The sequence below is a fragment of the Sminthopsis crassicaudata genome, chromosome 1, assembly GCF_048593235.1.
Source record: "Sminthopsis crassicaudata isolate SCR6 chromosome 1, ASM4859323v1, whole genome shotgun sequence".
In the NCBI taxonomy this organism is placed as follows: Eukaryota; Metazoa; Chordata; class Mammalia; order Dasyuromorphia; family Dasyuridae; genus Sminthopsis; species Sminthopsis crassicaudata.
The window spans coordinates 261,885,748-261,905,263 of record NC_133617.1 but is presented as its reverse complement, the minus strand read 5'-3'; the positions used below and the strand labels follow the sequence as shown (position 1 = coordinate 261,905,263).

The 19,516-nt window shown below is 34.1% G+C and overlaps 1 protein-coding gene across 2 annotated transcripts in view; it reads right to left on the bottom strand.

Moving 5' to 3' along the window:
- LYN (LYN proto-oncogene, Src family tyrosine kinase) overlaps positions 1 to 19,516 on the bottom strand; it is a 130,185-nt gene that overhangs the window by 13,097 nt on the left and 97,572 nt on the right. For both annotated transcript variants that reach the window (XM_074278535.1, XM_074278544.1), the window contains one exon: positions 19,273 to 19,349. In XM_074278535.1, the coding sequence (XP_074134636.1) occupies positions 19,273 to 19,349 (77 nt within the window). The remainder of the gene's footprint in view (positions 1 to 19,272; positions 19,350 to 19,516) is intronic.

The window sequence follows — 19,516 nt, the reverse complement described above, 5'->3', positions numbered from 1 at the left end:
TTGGTTTGGCACAAGAATACATAGTTAAATGCAGCCTAGTGACGGCGCTGAGTCCCCTGTAAAGGAATTTACAAGGCCCGAAAACCTAGATTGATAAAAAAAGGTTTATTTGGGGTTTGGAAGTAAGGATAAAGGTAGAAAGACGCTAGGGCCAGAGGTGGTTGCGGGCAGACAGGAACCCTTACATGGCCAGAAGGATACCATGTTTGGGGCTCCTGCAAAGAATGGGCTCCAGGGTCCCCTTTTTTATAATGGGGTTGTGGGGGTTGGGGAAACCTGAGCAGATCATTAGAATGGGGGTTGGGACAGCCCAAGTTAGCTCAGATCCAGTGGGGGCTGGGAAAGCCCAGATATCATTGGAATTCAAAAGGGTGCTTTTGACCAGGATTTGTGAATCAAAGATGCTAGCTTCTTCAGCCATGGAGGGGAGGGGTTGGGAATCAGAAAGGAATCTTAAAGGGACCTCAACCCACATCAATACTAGGCTCTGAAAATGTAAGTTTGAAAATGGCACAATCCTTTGGAAAGGAGATTGATTCAATATATATAAAAATAAATAAGATAACAGTTTATATCATTTTTAGCTAAAGGATGGGGAGTGAGAATAGAAATAGAAAGTGTGGAAAAAAAGTTTTAGATGATTACTTTACCCATAAATACTACTTTCTATGACAATTCACCCTAATTAAAAATATCTAAATGTCACCTTAATATATAATATGCAATTTAATTTATGGATAACTGATTATTTAATTTACTAGTTTATTTTTGAATAGCTCCATAGAAATTGTAGTTCTTATCTAAATTACCTTGTATTGTATATCTAAGGGTAAAAGCCAGAAAATGGTGTCATTGTGTAGAATTGGAAGCTTCACCTGTACCTGGCATTTGCAGCAATTCTTAACTTAGCAGAGTTTCATGACCTCACATCAGATCACTGACCCCTTCTTGATACAAAAAAAAAAGTTAAAAAAATTTCCAAGCAAGAGAGACTGATTTCCACATATTTTTTTTGGAAACTATCACTTAAAACAATTTGTATATTCATATCTATCTATTGACATATACTCATACATATACATGTGTATAGATATACATATACACTTTTCATTCTTGTAGTTTAGAACTGGCAGCTTTTTTGTTCCTGTATGAACATATTGAGTTCATATGGTTATTTGTTCATTTCAAATGAAAAGACATTTGAAATCAGGAATGTTATAATTACTAAATTAATCAATATCTAACATTTATATAGCAATGAAGCTTTACAAAGTGTTTTACATATATTATTCCATTAGATTTCACAACTTCCAGGTAACTGCTATTATAATTCTCATTTTACAGATGAAGCACCCAGGCACAAAGAACTTGGAGGACTTGCCCAAGGTCACACACCTAGTTAAGTATCTGAGGCAGGATTCAAACTCAGGACTTCCTGACTCCAAGCACAATTCCCAAATATTCTAATAAGTTTGAGAATACCCTCAAAAAAGGGATGAAATAAAAGAAAATATGATGATATGAATTATTTGATTTCTTTGATCTTTAGGCAAAAACTCTGGACAAAAATGATGAGTCACTAAGAGGTTGTGATCTACTGTGGAAGAGCCAGGGTTTTTCCCACTAATGGCTAATGAAATCTATTTCTGTTACAAAACATTTTACATACATTATTTCATGTGACCCATATGACTATTCTTGGATATAAGCAAGAAAGATAGTATGAATATAATTTTGAAACAAATAACTGACAGAGAAGTAAGATTCAGAGTAGAGTGCTGAAACCCAAGTTTTTTAACTTCAAATTCAATGTTCTCATTAGACCATACTGTTGCTAAAATGCTAAATAAAAAGTGTTCTATTATTCCCTTCTATTCTCCATCTCTGTTTCTATCTCTCCCTCCCTACCTTCTTCTCTCTCCTTCACTTCCTCTCTCCATCTCCCCCTTCCCCATTCTCCCCTCTCTTTGTCTCTCTATCCCCTTCCCCTCCAGATAAACATAAGCCATGGAAAAATTCCTCTATTTTTGGCTATCCTCCCTCAAGTACCATTTTAGAACTATTATTGTACAAGAAAGCCAAACTAATGATTTTCATTCACCCTCAACTATTAATTGTCTTAAGTTTCATTCACCAAGAAGAGATTGTAGATATTCCTAAATTAACTGCCAAGTACTCACACCCATAACAAGTGAACAATGATCATCCCTGTGGGGTTAGTTTGTCCTATGTAAGAACAAAAACAGAAATAGCAATTTATAGGTGAATCAATTCCTTTGAAATATTATTTATGTTTCCTTAACCTTTGAATAGTCTAAGTAGGGATTCCAAAGAAACTTTCCAAGAAAGTATAAAAGAGATTGATCTCTTTCCTCAGCAGGAAGTACAACTTAACAAAGTAAAAAACTTCTCTATCCAGATATGGTAGGTAAAAAAAAAGGGTGACAGCAATAAAAATGTTTTTTAAAAATAATGAATGGAAATTGGGAGGTAAGGCTAAAAAACTAATTTAGAAAAAAAATGATTTCATGTTTGGTTTAATAAAGTAGTTTTTTATGTTGAAAAGAATGATGGACTAGAGCCATAAAGAAAGCTGGTTTCTACTATTGATTCTGTGGTTAGCTATAGGACTTCAGTAAAATCACTTCAATTATTATATATCTGGGCCTCCATTTCCCTATCTAGAAAACGAGAAAGATAGACTAGAAAATTCTTAATGGTCTCATTCAGCTAAAATATTCAATTACTAGACACTATGTGATCACTAATGATCTTTCTTCTTTAAAATTTTAAAGATGAAAGATTTAAAGATTAAAATCTTTGATCTTTAACAATTTAATGGACTGGGGAGTGGACCCTGAATTACTAACCATTGAGGAATAAATGGATGGTGAGAAAACAGAGACCAAGATCTTGCAGGTGAAAAAGTTCTTCTGGGATGGATACAGAAAGAGAAATTTGAGATGGGTAAGGAGGCTTCTACCTTTTTTTAAATTTTTAAATTAATTTTTATAATTATAATATTTTCTTTGACAGTACATATTCATAGGTAATTTTTTTTACAACATTATCCGTTGTACTCCCTTCTGTTCCAAATTTTTCCCCTCCTTCCCTCCACCCCCTCCCCTAGATGGCAGGCATTCCCATACATATTAAATATTTTATAGTATATCCTAGGTGCTTCTACCTTTTTTGAAGGTGAATTGATGAGATGAAAGCTATCTGGAATAGGTTGGGGACTTGAAGAAGTTTAAGAAAAACTTTAATAGGTAATGTGGAATGTAACAAAGTCAATAATAGTTGAATAAAAAGGGTATGATTTTTTTTCCCAAGATAGCATGACTCTGAGGTAGAGTTGTATAAGGGTAACAGCAGTTAGCCTGGAAGTCAGTAAGATGTGAGTTAAAGTCTTGTCTGACTGGTGTAACTCTGGGCAAATCATATAGCCCCTCCGTGTCTTGAAACTAAGAGTAGAAGTACAAAAACAGGTGCTAAGCTGTATTTGTAGAGGGGGCTTCCCCCATGGTATTTTGATACATAAATGGAATCACATCTTACAAAAAAAAATACTCTATTTTAATATGTAGAAAAAATTCCTGTTTTAAATTACATTCATATTCTTAGAGTTGGATCTTTTCTGATTCTAATTGTTGGTCCAACTGATCAATTAGTTGTTAGAATTCGAGGTGGTACAGTGGATAGAGTGCAAGCAAATACAGAGTCAGGAAGACCTGAGTTCAAATACAGCCTCAGACACTAGCTGTGGGTGACTGTGGGCAAGTCACTTAACTCTGTTTGCTTCGGTTCCTCATCTGTAAAATGAAATAGAGAAGGAAATGGCAAACCACACCAGTATTTTTGCCAAGACAGCTCCAAATGAGGACATGACTGAAATGAATGAACAATAAAAGTGACAGAGCTGGTTAAATGCTTATCAGTTTCAACAGCAGCTTTAGTCTTAGTATATTGCCAAAAGTATAAAGATAGATAGCCTTAGAGAAAAAAAAAAAGAAAAAAAACTTGATTTTTACTCTAGATGCCTTCTTCTTTCTTATACTTCATTTCTAAATCTCTTGATATGGTAGTAATTACTTCATATCCAAATATGGATTTCAGATTTTTTTTTTCTCAAAAGAAATTTTTTTTAAAAGAAAAAAATAGCTCATCCACCATTTGTAAAGCCTTTTCAGATTTGCAAAGCACTTTTATGGATGTTATCTCAGTTGCTCCTCATAGCAACCTTATCAATTTTCAAACGCTAAGTTTACTATGCTCATTGACTAGTATGTTTTATGTACTAAATCTATTCACTCTATATTTTATCCAGCAGCAGATAACTTTAGATGAGATCTGGTATTGCCATACTACTTTCATATATATATATTTTCATTAATTCCCTTAATATTCTTGACCTTTTGTTCTTTCAGATGAATTTTATTGTTATTTTTTTCTAGTTCTATTAGATAGTTTTTTGATAGTTCAATTGGTATGGCACTAAGTAAATTAGTTTAGGCAGAACTGTCATTTTTATTATGTTCGCTCAGCCTACCCATGAGCAACTAATCTTTTTCTATTGTCTATATCTGACTTGATTTGTGTGAAAAGCATTTTGTAATTGTGTTATATAATTGCTAGTTTTGTATTGGCAAGTACATTCCTAAGTATTTTATTTTGTCTAAAATTAATTTAAATGGAATTTCTCTATTTCTTGCTGCTGGGCTTTGTTGGTCATATTATTCTATCAATTCTCAAAATAAAAAGGAGATCATGAGAGGTCACCTACATTGTTCTTGAGTTCAATTTACCAAGTTCAAATGAATTATATCCTGAAATTATTTAAAGAAATGGCAGATGTAATTATTGGCCCATTATGAATGATCTTTGAAAGATCAAATCTTTATTTTATTCCTTAAAAGAAATTGAGAGACAGCAGACTATAGGCCAGGGTTCATTTTTGATTCTGGCACAATTCTAACATATTAATACTAAGTGAAGGTTAACTGAATCTAGATAGAAGTGTTAGGCCCAGGCTCTTCCTAGTATGTCCTGAACAAAATTAATATGTAATTTGGAAGTGTTTAACAAAATACATAAAATTATAATAAAAACATAAATAATGCTCATTTGTGGTTTTCTAAGTCAGTCTGCAGGAATCAATTTCCATTTGTGTATGATGCCACTGATTAGAAAAAAAAGGAATGAGCTGATTTCAAAGTGGAAAGTCAAGTTACATAAGACTAACTAAACTAATTTTCTTTGTTGACAGAGTTACTAAACTATTAATCAGTGAAATGCAATATATATAGTTTACTTTTGTTTGCATGTTCACATCCCCATAGTCAGGGACTGTCTTCTGCCTCTCTTCATAGCTCCAGACCTTATTTAGAACAGTGCCTGTTGTGTAGCAGATGCTTAATATTTACTTATTAGCAATTATTAATATTAGCAAAGCTTTTTGACAAGACATCTCACACTATTCTTGTGGAATAGCTAAAGAGATGTGAGCTATAATTAAGTAGATTGGCTAGACCCAAAGAGTAGAAGTCATTGTTGGTCTGAAGTCAACTTCAAAGGAATCAACTCCAATAGAATGTACTTTGAGATAGGTAATGTAAGTTACCATTCCCATTTTACAGAGAAGAAAAATGAGGCTCAGGTTGAATGACTTGTCCACAAACAGTTAACAACTAATTTTATGTGTTTAGAGGAGGGAGCTAAAGCCAAGAAAGGTTATATGCCTTGTCCCAATTAACATAGTAAGCTTCTTCAGTGGAATTTGAATCCATGTGCTCTGACTCTAGTTGTTGTTCAGTCACATCTGATTCTTTGTGACCACATTTGGGGGATTCTTGGCAAAAAAAGAATGTTTTGTCATATCCTTGTTCAAATCATTTTATGGATGAGGAAACCAAGATAAATAAGGTAAAGTGACTTGCCCAGAGTCACACAACTGGTAGATATCTGAGACTGCATTTGAACTCATGCCTTCTGACTCCAGGCCCAAGACTCTGTCCCCTGTGCCACCTATCTGTCTTTGGGTTGTTATACATTAAAATAATAATGAATGAGCAACTATATCCAAGAAATTAAAAAGAAAGTCTTCTTCATGAATACAGGCCAGACAGAGTTGGTTTAGATCGCAGATTGGACAAATTGAATTTGGAATAGCATTAGAAAAAAGAAAAAGAAAGACCTTCAGTGAAACAGGGAAAGTAAAGAGGGTTTTGCCCACTGAGTCAAAGAATAAAAACAGAAGGGACTGGAGTGTTATACCTCTTAATACTTCCTGTGGTAATGAGGCTAGTGCCCTGTCAGAGTGAAAAGTATAAAACTAAAAATAAAATATAAAATCATACCGATCCTTTCATCCAAAGAGCACTGAGTACTTTGTAAAAAAATAAAGAAAAAGAAAAAAGAACAATTTGCAGGTGTGATTGTTTAGTTATTAATAATTTGGGGGTGGAATGGAATTATGAAGAAAGAGAAAAGTTCATGGGATTGAGAATGAGGAAGTATGCTAGTTTTTAAAATGGAAAATAAGGTTGATTCTTTAAATTATAGATCAGATTTTCACAGGGGCAACTTTATGAACACTTAGAAATAAAAGTAGTGTCCACTATTTAAAAATATGGTTAAGGATGGGACCAAACCTGGGACTTGATCACCTAATTGATACAAGCAAGTTAGGCTTACACCCTTAAGGGAATTGTTTATAGTATGAAGGGATTAAGTGTTTCATTTAGGTCAGAGACAAAACTCAAACCCAGGTCTTTTTGGTTCAAAGAACAATTCTCTATATACTATATTCTGCTGCCACATAAGGAAGTATGGTTCATTGATAAACAATCATATCAGACTAACTTCTTTGCTTTTGGAGTTTTATCAGAGTTACTTAGAAAAGTTAATAACATTTCTATAGACAAAGCATATCTAGGTTTCAGTGAAGAATCTGATAAAATCTTTCACAGTGTCCAGTGTAAGATACCACATCCTGACATATTTAAAGTGATTTGGCAATAATTCACAGACTGAATAGTTACTATGAGCCTTGGACTAAGTATTGCATAAGATTAAAAATAAAAATAAATACTAAGGTGGAATCCTTGCCTTGTGGTCAAGATGGACAGTTAAAGACTGGATGATGGTCCAGTTGGTTGGTTTTAGAATAGGAGCAATGACCAGGGCCAAAGGTCAATGTTTAATGAACTGAATTATTCTGAAGCTAGGTTTATAATAAAAAGCCTTTGGGCTTTATTCTTGGTCTGGTTATGGTCAACATTTTCATCAGTGTTATAGGAGATAATAAGCAAGCAATGCTTATATTTGTAGCTCATCCCAGCTGGGAAACATTGTTAATAATTTGACAGAATTGTTATCCCAATGGATCTTAACAGACTAAAATAATGTACTATAAATGATAAAATTAAATTCAATATTGATGGATACAAGATTCTGTACTTGGATTAGGAAACAGACACAATTCATTAAGGACAGAGTAAATGCGGCATGGCAAAAAAGGAGTTCATGGGAAAAAGATTAGAGAATTTCTGTGAACTGCCTACTCATTAAGTCAAAGGTGTGATATGGGAGCCAAAAGAATTAAGGTGATCTTAGCATACATGAACAGAAGGATTTGAGCCATGCTGCATTATTTATTGGTCTGACAATATCTGTTGTATTATGTCCAGTTTTGGGCATCACATTTTCAGAAATATATTGATTAGAAATTTGTCCTAGATCATCAGCCAAATGTATACACTCAATGAATCTTTTAAACAGAATAGCTGCACTATTGTTGAGTCAAGTCTTTTGTGTGACTTTTTATGTACATATATACACATTTATGCACATATTGATATTTATGTTGAAAACATTTATATGAATAGATATAGTGAGTTAGCATTCACTATGTATACAAAACATCCACTATGTGTATTCATGTAAATGTTTCCAATATAGTGTTAGAGTATGTATTTCACTTATTCCTTAGCATATTAGCCACTGGGGGACAAAGACAGTGTTTCTTCAATGTAGCATACTGAATGGAACAGTTTCCTGAAAGTAGCATCCATGTACAGCTACTGGCTAAGAATCCTGGAAGCATAAAAATTAACTGACTGTGGTTAGAAATTCTCTAGAGAACTTCAGGGAAGAAAAGCTGTAGATAAACTGTAAGATACCACATCCTGACATATTTAAAGTGATTTGGCAATAATTCACAGACTGAATAGTTACTATGAGCCTTGGACTAAGTATTGCATAAGATTAAAAATAAAAATAAATACTAAGGTGGAATCCTTGCCTTCAAACAATGACATCAGTATGCATAAAACAAAGAGGGCAGTAATCTATAATGAAGTACTCAGTGGTATGATACAGCAAAAAATCAAGTCATTGTGGGTGAGAATTATCAGAAAAGATTTTGTTGAATAAGAAGTGGTGCTTGAGCTGGATGTCAAAGGATGAGTTAGACTACTAAAGCAAAGGTGCTAGGAATGAGGGAAGTTTTCAGGAGAGGGCAATGGAGAATTCAACTAACTAGAACAAAAGTTCTGCCTTGGGAAGTAATGGTAAATAAGATTGGACAGATCATTGAGTCCATAATATGGAGGCTTTAAAAACCCTAGCTTCCTTTACTAAGATCTGAATCTGGTGCTTCACTAGGTCATGGAGGAGGTCCTGGATTCCATGCCCAGAGTGTTGCACTCATACGGCTATGGCTGAAATCACACCCAGTCCAGAAGGCTCCAAATGAAGGCTAAACAAGATTGTGATTCTGTTGTCAAAAAACAACTGCTGGCTCTGTCCAGCAGGATATGAAGGCTCATCATTAGAATATTGGTTGCTTGATCTCCCTTCCCACTCCCCTCCTTGTCATGAAACGCTTTCAAATCATGGAAGAATTGCAGTCCAACTGATGAAAGAATACTCATGGCAATGTAAGCTATTTAACATGCACAGAAATCATAAACTTTAACTGGAAGGCACTCAGGATTCATCCAGTCCAATGCATACATGAACTAGAAGCTAATCTTTCCTGTTGACTATGTCTAGTAGAATGTAAACTTCTTGAAGGGCCTACATAATAATAATAAGCATTTATTTGATTTTATGGTTAATGCTTTGTCTATCTTATCTAATGTGATAGATTCATAACCCAAATCTACCATTAGTGCTATAAAGTTCTCAAAGGAAAGCAAAAGAAATTCAATAAGAAAGACAGAGACAGTGAAAGTTAGAGACAGAGTCAGAGAGAGCTTTTAGACATAATGTGACACACCCGTGATAACTTCCTATATACTGATGTCATTCCAAGAATTTGTTTCCTTTTGCCCAGACAAAAAAAGTTTAATTTTACACAATTTTTCAAATGACTGTGTATCATGTTTTCCTGTTTTGTAATTATTACAACAATTTTAGCTGAATCTATCCATTTTGTGTGTCCATTTATTTTTCAGTCTCAGCAGGACTATAATAAAGAGATGGAGATTAAAATTATAATTTATATATTTAATGAATGAATTCTATATTAATTGTTTATACTTTTTATGTGTTTTAGTCAGTTTAATATTCTTAGATTAATATATTTATTATTTAATCAAACTCCTAGAAAGTAGTGACCTTGTCTTTTTAATTTTATAAAGTACTATACATATGGAAGCTTAATCAGTGCTTTCTAATGCAAATTGTCAACACAACTTGATCCTAAAAGAACCAGATTTCTTTTCACTAGTGATAACAATAGTAAAAATGGAACATATACTTAAGGTATCATAGCTACTAGAAAAGAATATTGGTCTTGGAATCTGAGGACTGGGCTGGAACCTTGTGTCTGCTATTTACTACCTTTGACATCTCAGATGAGTCACAAACTTTCTGAGCCTCAGTTTCCTCACCTGTAAAATGAAAGAGTAGACTAAATTTTCTCCATAGTCTCTTTCAGCTCAGCTCTAAATCTATGATACTGGCTATTTTACAAAAGGAAGTCAAATATATTCATACTTAGGCAAATTTAGAGCTGAAAAGGACCTTGGTGAAAATCTAAATTAATCCTTCCATTTTTTCATAAAGGAGGAAAGTGAGGTTTGCAAGAATAAAGTGTCTCACTGAAGTCATAATTTTGTAGTAAAGGCAGGACTAACAGGATATAGGCTATTTTCCATGCCAGTGAAGTTCTAATTTGAATGTTAGTCTCTATTACAAGTTCACTAAATGTTTAAAACAGACATTCCATTGAAAAATACTAATATGCTGTATAAAAAAATGAACTTGATGATATTAAAAATAGATTTGCACAAAATAGTAAAGAGTAAAGTAGACAAAACCAAGAGAACATTGTATAAAGTAAGAGCAATATTGTTTTAAAATTTTTGAAAAAGAAAAAATCCTAATGATAAAGGATATTCATTACAGATATTCTGTATAGGTAAAATTGCTAAATTCAGGTAAAAATAGTACAGCAGTGCTTTCATAAATTGCCTTTAAAAAAGATTGATTGACTGTTTCTTGCTAAGGAAGTTCCATTTGCTTGATAATGACAGTAAGGTCTGATATTCTGAACAGAAGGAAAACAAGCAGCTAAAAAGGGGAAGAAACACTGAATAGTCACTGAAGCATCACTTACCAGAAATGGTTTTCTATTGTACCTGGGAAACTGAATCACAAAAGGAGAACCGCCAATAGGGCTGAACACAGAGCTGGGGATTCATTCATTCTGGGTTTTTAGTTTGGTATCAATCTGACAGAGGTAGAGTCTTAGTATAAAGGTTAAATGCTTCCCTTCTGTCTCCACCCCCTTTTAGGTAAATAGGATAGTAACATCACTTCCCACATTAGGAACTTGTGAGAATTTATTTGAATCAATTTAATAAATATTAATTGCCTACCATGTGCTAAGTGCTGGGGATACAAAAAAGAACTAAAATACAATCCACGTTCTCATGGAGTTTACAGACTAAACGGAGAGAGAAATGCAAACAAAGATATACAAAGCAAGTTATATAGAGGATAGATGGAAATAATTAATAGAGAAAAGGCATCGGAATTAAAGAGGATTAGGGAACACTTCTTGTAAGAAACAGGATTTTAGATGGGGCTTAAAGGAAGTTAGGGTAGTCAGTAATTAGAGGAAGAAGGAGTATATTCCAGGCATGGGGAATAGGCAGAGAAAATGTCCAGAGCCAAGATATGGAATGTCTTGTTCATGGAAAAACAAGGTGGCCACTGTCACTACATTGTATAGGGGAGTCATTGTGTCAGGGAGTGAAATCCAAGAAGCCTGGAAAAGTAGTCTTAAGTTATAAAGGAATTTGAGCGCCAAACAGCATTTTGTATTTGCTTCTGAAAGTAATAAGAAGCTGCTAGAATTAATTGAATAGAAAGGTGACATGATAAGACTTGCATTCTAGGAAAATCAGTTTAGTGGCTGAATGGATGGAGTGGGAAAAGACTTAGGGCAGATAGATCCATCAAACAGGACATTGTAGTAATCAAGGTGTGAAATGAGGAAAGGGCTTACACCAGAGTGGTGGCAGTGTCAGAAAAAAGAAGGAGGCATATTTAGGAAATGCTACAAAGGTGAAATCAACTGGCCTTTTGACAACAGTTTAGATTGGGGAGAGGGGAGAAGGGTGAGAGATAGTGAGGAATCCAGAATGATTCCTACTTTGTGATCTTGAAGGACTGGAAAGATGATATTGCCCTCTAGAGAAATAAGAAAGGCAAGAGGAGGAGATTTTAGGGAGAAAGATGAAGGGCTGTGTTTTGAACATAGTGAATTTAAGATGTCTACTGCATATCTAATTTGATACGTGTGGAAGGCAGTTGAAAAGATGAGATTGGAGGTCAGCAGAGACTTAAGTAGGTAAGACAGATTTGGGAAACATCAACATAGAGATTATAGTTATGTCCATGGAAGCTGATAACATCACCCAGTGAAGTAATATAGGGAGAGAAGAGAAGAGGGCCCAGGGCAGAATCTTGAGGGATACCTATAGTTAGAAGGTCACCCAACTGCTTCAAGTATCTCTTCTTCTTTTTTTTTTTAACCATTTCACTCCAAACTCATTTCCCAATCAATGAAGTTACTAAACTTTTGTTATGTTCTTGAAGAAATATATCTTCAACTCACAAAGCTTTAATTCCATTCTCTGTGAATTAGAATTTTTCAATCCTGTTTTCAGTGAAATTCAAAGGAAGAAAAATTAATAGAACATGACATATAGCTATCTCTTTTAAAAATTATACCAAGATTGAAAAAATTGGTTAATAAGGAAAAAAATCAACCATCATATATAATTTGTCTATGTCAAGACCTTTTCTTGATGGAACCTTGGCCCACCAAAGTTATTTGATTTTGCCAGCTTTTGAGGATCTTGGCTAAGCTCCTCTCAATGACCCTATGGCACCACTGTATCACAGTCCCATCTTTAGTAACCAGCATTGACACAAGAGCATTTAAATTAACATCTTATTCTTGACTACCTTACTTTTTTCTACTTCTAGCAATGTCTTACCTAAGTTACATGAACAAAATCACCACAGTAGTGGAAATTATAAAGAATAACTAAATTCTTTGGGCAGGGAGGAGTTGGAGATGGGGGATAGGAAGGCATATTTGAGGAAAAAGCAGAAAGTCTCAGTGATTTGAAAAGGACATCAGAGTTAATAGGGAAACTCCATAGAATATAAAGAAGGAAAAGAAGGGAATACCAAAAGAAAGTAGAAATAGATTTTGTTCTGTTAATACTGGTGGAATTTATAAACACTTAAAAACAATTTTGATTTTCAGAGATACTACAGAAACAACTTCATAACATAATGCAAGGGGAAAATACAGATAAATATCATAGTGTACTCTAACCCTTAATGATAATATAGCAAACCCAACCTATATTGTTTTTAATACTTTTATTGCAATTAGGTTATGCTGACACTAGGTGGCAATATGGCTTTAATTCAGGTGGTATGAATCATGGTGTCAAATGCAAATAGAAATAATGGGTACTAAATCATACACAAAGATCTCTATGGCCTACAGAATGACTTAGAAAACATATTAACATTTATATTCTTTTGTATTTTTATATATCTTGTTAAATATTTCCCAATTAAATGCATCTAGAAATGAATTAACTGTCTTCTTTTCAGTGAAATGAACTTCTAAGTAAAAACTGATGCTTTTGATCAGTAATTCCCAAACATTGTCAATCACAACAAATCTCCTGTGTTTTTATCAACAGAATTCAGTTAGTATGTTCTTGCCTAATTCATCCTGAATCCCTTCTAGAAACCAGATTTCTTAATTTTGACATTTTTGACCTACTTGTAGTCAAAAGCCCTGTGTAGCTTTTCTCCATTGTTTGCTATGATACTTCAGCTTTAGGGAATCATTCCTTTAAATGATTGTATGACTTGGATCATATCACAGAATCTTGGACTTGGATTATATCTCAGGTACATTTAACACAATTCTAGATGACATTTCACACAGTCTGAAGTGAACCAGAATCCCTCTCCAACCATCAATGACAAATGTTCATCTACTTAGAATGAAGGAACTCATCACTACCTGATGGGCCAATCCTAAATAACAACAACATTTGATCTCATTTTATCCTCGTAATTACCTGGGAGGTATGTGCTTTTATTATTCCTATTTTGCAGATAAAGAAAGGTGAAGTGACTTTACCCAGAATAAAACATGTGAGTGTCTGAGGTAAGATTTAAACTCGGATCTTCCTCACTCTAAATATTACATGTTATATCCATTTCCCCACTTTGTAGTCACCTCTAATTATTGGGACATTTTTCCTTACTGAGAATTGCATCTCTGCCAATCTTGCCATTGTTTCTATTTCTGCCCTCAAGGACCAATCAGCATAATTTTTCTACTTGGAAATCCCTCAGTTACTTGAAAACAGTTATCTTATCCCCATTATTTCCCCCACCCCCAGTTCCTCCATTATGTGAGTAGGCTTTTAAGATTACATGTGGCTGTTCTTGAGCGTGCTACTGGTTATTAAGCTATAGATTCAAGAGATCGTGGCCAGAGACCTTTGAAGGCCTCAGAGGAGGTGAGCTGGATAGAGTTGACACTGCAAAGGTCAGTGGTCAAAGGTACTCTGTTGGGCCTAGGGCAGAATAGTAATTGTAACTGCCAGGAGGGCATGTTACAAATGGCCTAAAGTTTATTCTTCTCATTATTCTGATCACCATCTTCCGAATGAGCTCTAATTTATGAAGGCTATTCCTAAAATGTGATGGTGCAAATTGAGCATAATTCTTGAAATATGCTTTGACCAGATCAGATTTCAATAATCAATTAACATTTATTAAACACCTATTATGTGTCAGACAATATGTTAAGTGCTAGGAATACCAAAAAATGATAAAAGACAGTCTCAAGGAATCTATAATCTAATGAAGAAAACAATATGCCAATATATACAAAGCAAGCTTCATATATACAAGATGCAGAGGAAATAATTCATAAAGAGAAGGTTCGAGAATTAAGACAGAAAAAAAGTCTATCCTCTCATTCTATAAATTATGACACTCTTAATGATTAGTTTTATCTTTCTGGTCCATTAAAAAAGAGGAATACAGATAAGGTGATTTCAAACTTTTCTAATTCTATATAGCTTTGTGATTGTATGATTACTCTTTTTTTATCCCCTACTGCTTAAACAAGTCCTCACAGGTATTGAGAACCATGCTTATAAATAAAAATTAGAAGAGCTCTAAAATTTTACTTCATCCATATCATATTGGCAAAAATGATGAAAATGATAAAAAGAAGAAAATGATAAATATTTAAAGATCTATGATGTAGTTTGAAATTATTCCAAATAGTCAATAAAACAATTTGGAACTTTGCTAGAAAAGTAATTAAATTGTACATACCATTTGATTCCAATAAATATATTAGAGAAACACCTAAAGAGAGTCAAAGCTAGAAGGAAAGATTCCATATACACAAAAATATTTAGCAGCATTTTTGTTTTTACAAATAAGCAATCAAAAATTAGAAATTAAGATGCCCAATAGCTGTGAAAATGTTGAATAAATTTCAACCTATTAGTGTAATTGAATAATGTTGCACAGCAAGAAGATATATATGAAAAAATTATTTCAGTTTTTTGGCTTTTGTATCCCCAGTGCCTAACACATAGTAAGTGCTTAATAAATATTTGTCAGTTAATCACTTGAGCTGGTATTGATTGAAGTAAATAGACCAAGAGAACAATTTACACAGTGACTACAATAATGTCAAAAAAAAACATTATTGAAAAACACCACAACTCTAATAAACAATTTTGATGACAAAGAAAGCTGGTGAGGGAAAACTCATCCTTCTCAGCAAAGAAGTGATTCAAGAGAATGAATGGTGGATTTGGAGTTGACCAGGGTTCAAAGCCACGTATTACATATGTGGTCTTGGGAAAGGTATTTTACCATTCTAAGTTTCAGTTTTCTCTTCTGTTAAATGAGGAAATTGTATTCTACTAGCTCTAAATCTGTATGTTATTAAAAAGTACTAAATAAGACACATGTTGTCAACTATATCCAGGTTTGTACCTGACACATAGAAGAAGTCTAATAAATGTTTACAGATTGGGTAACTTGTACAAGAGAAGATTCAAAGGCAGTGGTGATAGGGGAGGAAGGGTTTCAGGAAGTGATAGTGATATAAAAAAGGCATCAATAAAGCATCTATTTTTAAAAAGGAGAACTAGAAGTGAGAAGTACATATAGCATCTATGTGCTGAGAACATAAAACTCCCTCAGGGCTTGGTCTCTCTAATAAGGAAATAATCTCTCTTTTCACTGAAAGAAGAATGAAAGTATCCCTTTTATTTGCAGGATAAGTGAAGCTCTATAGCAAATCTGATTAGAATTAGGAATGACCTAGTTAGTGTCATACTGGAAGGAAAAGGGTTTTGGCCAAAAGGGCTAGAAGTCAAGTTGGGAAGAGGTTACTCCTGAATATCAGAAAAGCTTTTCCTTCCCTAACTATTCAAAATCAGGAAGTGATGACATCATGGCTCATACAGTGTGATGTTGTAATGTGTATTCACCCAACTTCCTGTTTCCATTGGGGAGGGGAGGGGAAATTGTGGACTGAAGAATCTAAGGTTTCTTCTTGCGAGGAGGGTAGATGAACCATAGAGCTTTGGGGAACAGTTCTCTGCAACTCGCCCTATAATAGACAACCTCATCAAAATTATACTTTGTTTATTCAGACAAACCGTCCTCTTTCTTCCCATCACACTCTCAACTTGATATACTTAAACTTTTATTGGGAAATCTGAAAACATTTTGACTGTAATCTCATGTATGCTACAGAATTTCCCAATTCTATGTTGATGGTTATTGTGGAAGCAAAGAAAGACTGGTAAGATATTATGCAATCTAAATTGCTATGTATTAGTTTCCCCCAGAACTTAAGCACCATAATTTATCTAAGCATTTCTGTCTTTTCCCTGATATTTTTAGTGGGAAGACCAGAGAAAGATAACAAAGACAGAATTATATAAGCATCTGAGAATCTGATAAATAAAACATGAGTACTTGACAGGTATTCTTTAAGGACATATAAGAGTGAGTTCTGACTAGCTTTCCTTGCTCTTTACCCTATTCAGAAACAACCAGTAGGATGTTTCTGCAGTTTAACCCTTTATATATTCAGACAAAGTGAATTTTACTTATTTTTTTTATGGGAGACAATCAGGGTTATGTGACTTGCCCAAATTATATAGCTAGTAAATATCTGAGGCTGGATTTGAACTCTTCTTGACTCTATGGCCAGTGCTCTATCCACTGTGCCAAAATCACATTCTATTTAGAGAAACTTCAATTAACATTCTTCCATTCATTCAACAAGTATTTAAAAGCCTACAATGGTCCAGGAGTTGTAGTAGGTACCAGAGATTCAAAAAACAAAAACAAAATAGTCCCTGTTATACAGAGACTTACATTCTATTGGAAGAAAGTAACGTACATTAAGTATAATAAATGTTGAATGCTTGTTGACCTACTTGAAACTAGGAACAATCAGAAGAGGCCTTGTGTTAAACCTTGAGAAAAACCAGAGATTGCAAGAAGCTGAGAAGAAAGAAGAAGGTAGTCTAGGCATAGGAGACAATCTATACAAAGACCTAAAGTTAAGAGAAGGAATTTTGTGTGTAAAGAATGCAACATTCTAGAATATAAGGGAAGTAGTATGAAATAAGTTTGGCACGGTAGGTTAGAGGGCTTTAAATGTTCCATCTATTTACAGAGGAATTTGTATTTTGTTCTAACATACACAGGAACCCACTAGAATTTCTTGAGCATGGGAGTGACATGATCAGACCTCTGAATGAGAAGTATCTATCTGGAAGTTCTGTGAAGAACAGACCGGAAAGAAGAGAAACAGGAAGATCAATTAAACTATTACAATTGTCTAGCTGAGAGGTGACAAGGGTCGAAACTTAATGATGGTGGTATGAATGGAGAGAAGGCAAACAATGAAAGAAGTATTTAGGAGAGAGAACTGATGTGGCAAGGTGACTGATGGGACTTTGTAAAGGATAGGAAAAAGTTAGGAATAACTGGTACAGATTCTGCTCAAAGCAGAGGGAGGGAGGGGAATGAAATGAGAGGGAAATTATGAAGGAGAAACATTTTCTTGTTTTTTTTTCACCCAAAATATACTTGTAAGCTCCTTGAAGAGAGGGATTATTCCATTATTTCTGGATTTCCAGTGCCTAGCATTTTTCTATGAAAGACTGTATATAACTCCATCCTCCCACTTTAGCATGGCATCAAGGGGCTTTTCCATTCATCCCTTATGATAGCACAGATGTGTCCTGATAGGTCACCATCTCAGAATACCTACTTGGCCCCATATACCCACTGTAGAAGGGTACTGTTTATATTCTGACCTCTGACAAATCATTTCTCATTCAGATCTGAAGCTACTTAAACTAGGTCAGCAATGGTGGTATGTATGGCTGTGAAGAGAAGCAAGGTTTACTTCCTCTGTTCAACCCTAACCTACATTAATAGTGGTGATTCATTAAAACTTCCCAATCCCTTGGTTATAATTAATAGCTAAAACTCCTGTCCAATATTAAATTGCATATATTATTGAATTAAAGATGTTGGTAAAATGTATCCTGCATAGTAACCAACATCACCATATCATTTCCTATGAATATGATTTGTAATTTACAAAAGATCCTTTTCAGAGTTTTCCTGTAAAATGCTTTTGAGATGAAGGTCTTAAGGAGAAATAAAGGGGGACAGGGCAGGAGATAAAAAATGAAAAATATATTTCTCCCAGAATTTTAATAATTTTGTTTTAGGTTACTTTATACTTTCTTAAGATAAGATTGTAACAATTCAATATAAGGAAAATGGCCTTCCCTTCACACATCATCATATACATCAATACAGAGGATTAAACAAACACAAAACTCTCTATATATCTGAAAGACATAAGGAAACTGTCAGAAGTCAACAGTTATGGAGAAATCTTCAAAAATATGCTATGTTAACAGGAAGTCAGGTGTATTTGCAAATTGCTTCTGCTTTCATCTATACTCACATATATTATATTTAAAAAAAACAAGTAAACAAAAAATAGTGGCCACTATTGGAAAGATTACAGCTCAATTAAAATCTCTAAGAAACATGTGACTAGTCACTCTAGTATACAAGAAGAAATGGGAAAAAAACCCTTCAATTATCATTGTTTTCTTGAAAATATGAACTAGTCAGCTTGGTAGTACCAGTAGCAGACATGTGTTTGTATAATTTGGTGCTTTAATTGACTAGCATTCAATTAGTTCTCATAAATTCCCCATGAGGAAAGCAATTCAGTTCTATTTTTCTCATTTTTCCAGGTGTGGAAGTGACTAAAAAGAGGTTAATTGCCCTAAGGGAAGATGTCTGAAACTATGACTCTAAAAAAGCTCTTTATAAGAACATACAAAATAACTCTCATTTCCATAAAAATAAAATGAAATCATGGGTAATCCAGTTCTACTAGTCTGAAGAATAAGCATATTTAATACATTAATACAACCACTCAGAAATAACCATTTTTCTTTTCTCCTAAGGATTTGAATGTACATTTCCCCAAGGCCATTACATGGCTATTACATGGGGAAATACTGAAAGGAAATCTGGCTCCCTAGAATAATACATTTTACAATATCCATCACAAAATTCAAGGATAGAAAATATTCATAAACTAGCACATGCTTAAATTTTTAGTAAATTTACCTGTGCTGAAAAGTCAATTAGCTTTGGAAGCAGCAATTTTCCACCTTCATCACTCTTCAGGAAATCCAGCAAACTCCCTGTTTACAGAATAAGAAGTCAGTGCTATTTCTCCCTGCCCTGGGGGGGGGTCCACTCTTAAATTTTATGGATAGATATTCCCTCTGTCTCTGCTTTTCTAATACTATTTATGTGTCTCTGTTTCTCCATCTATCTATGACTATTTCTGTATCTTGGTGTTTCTTAG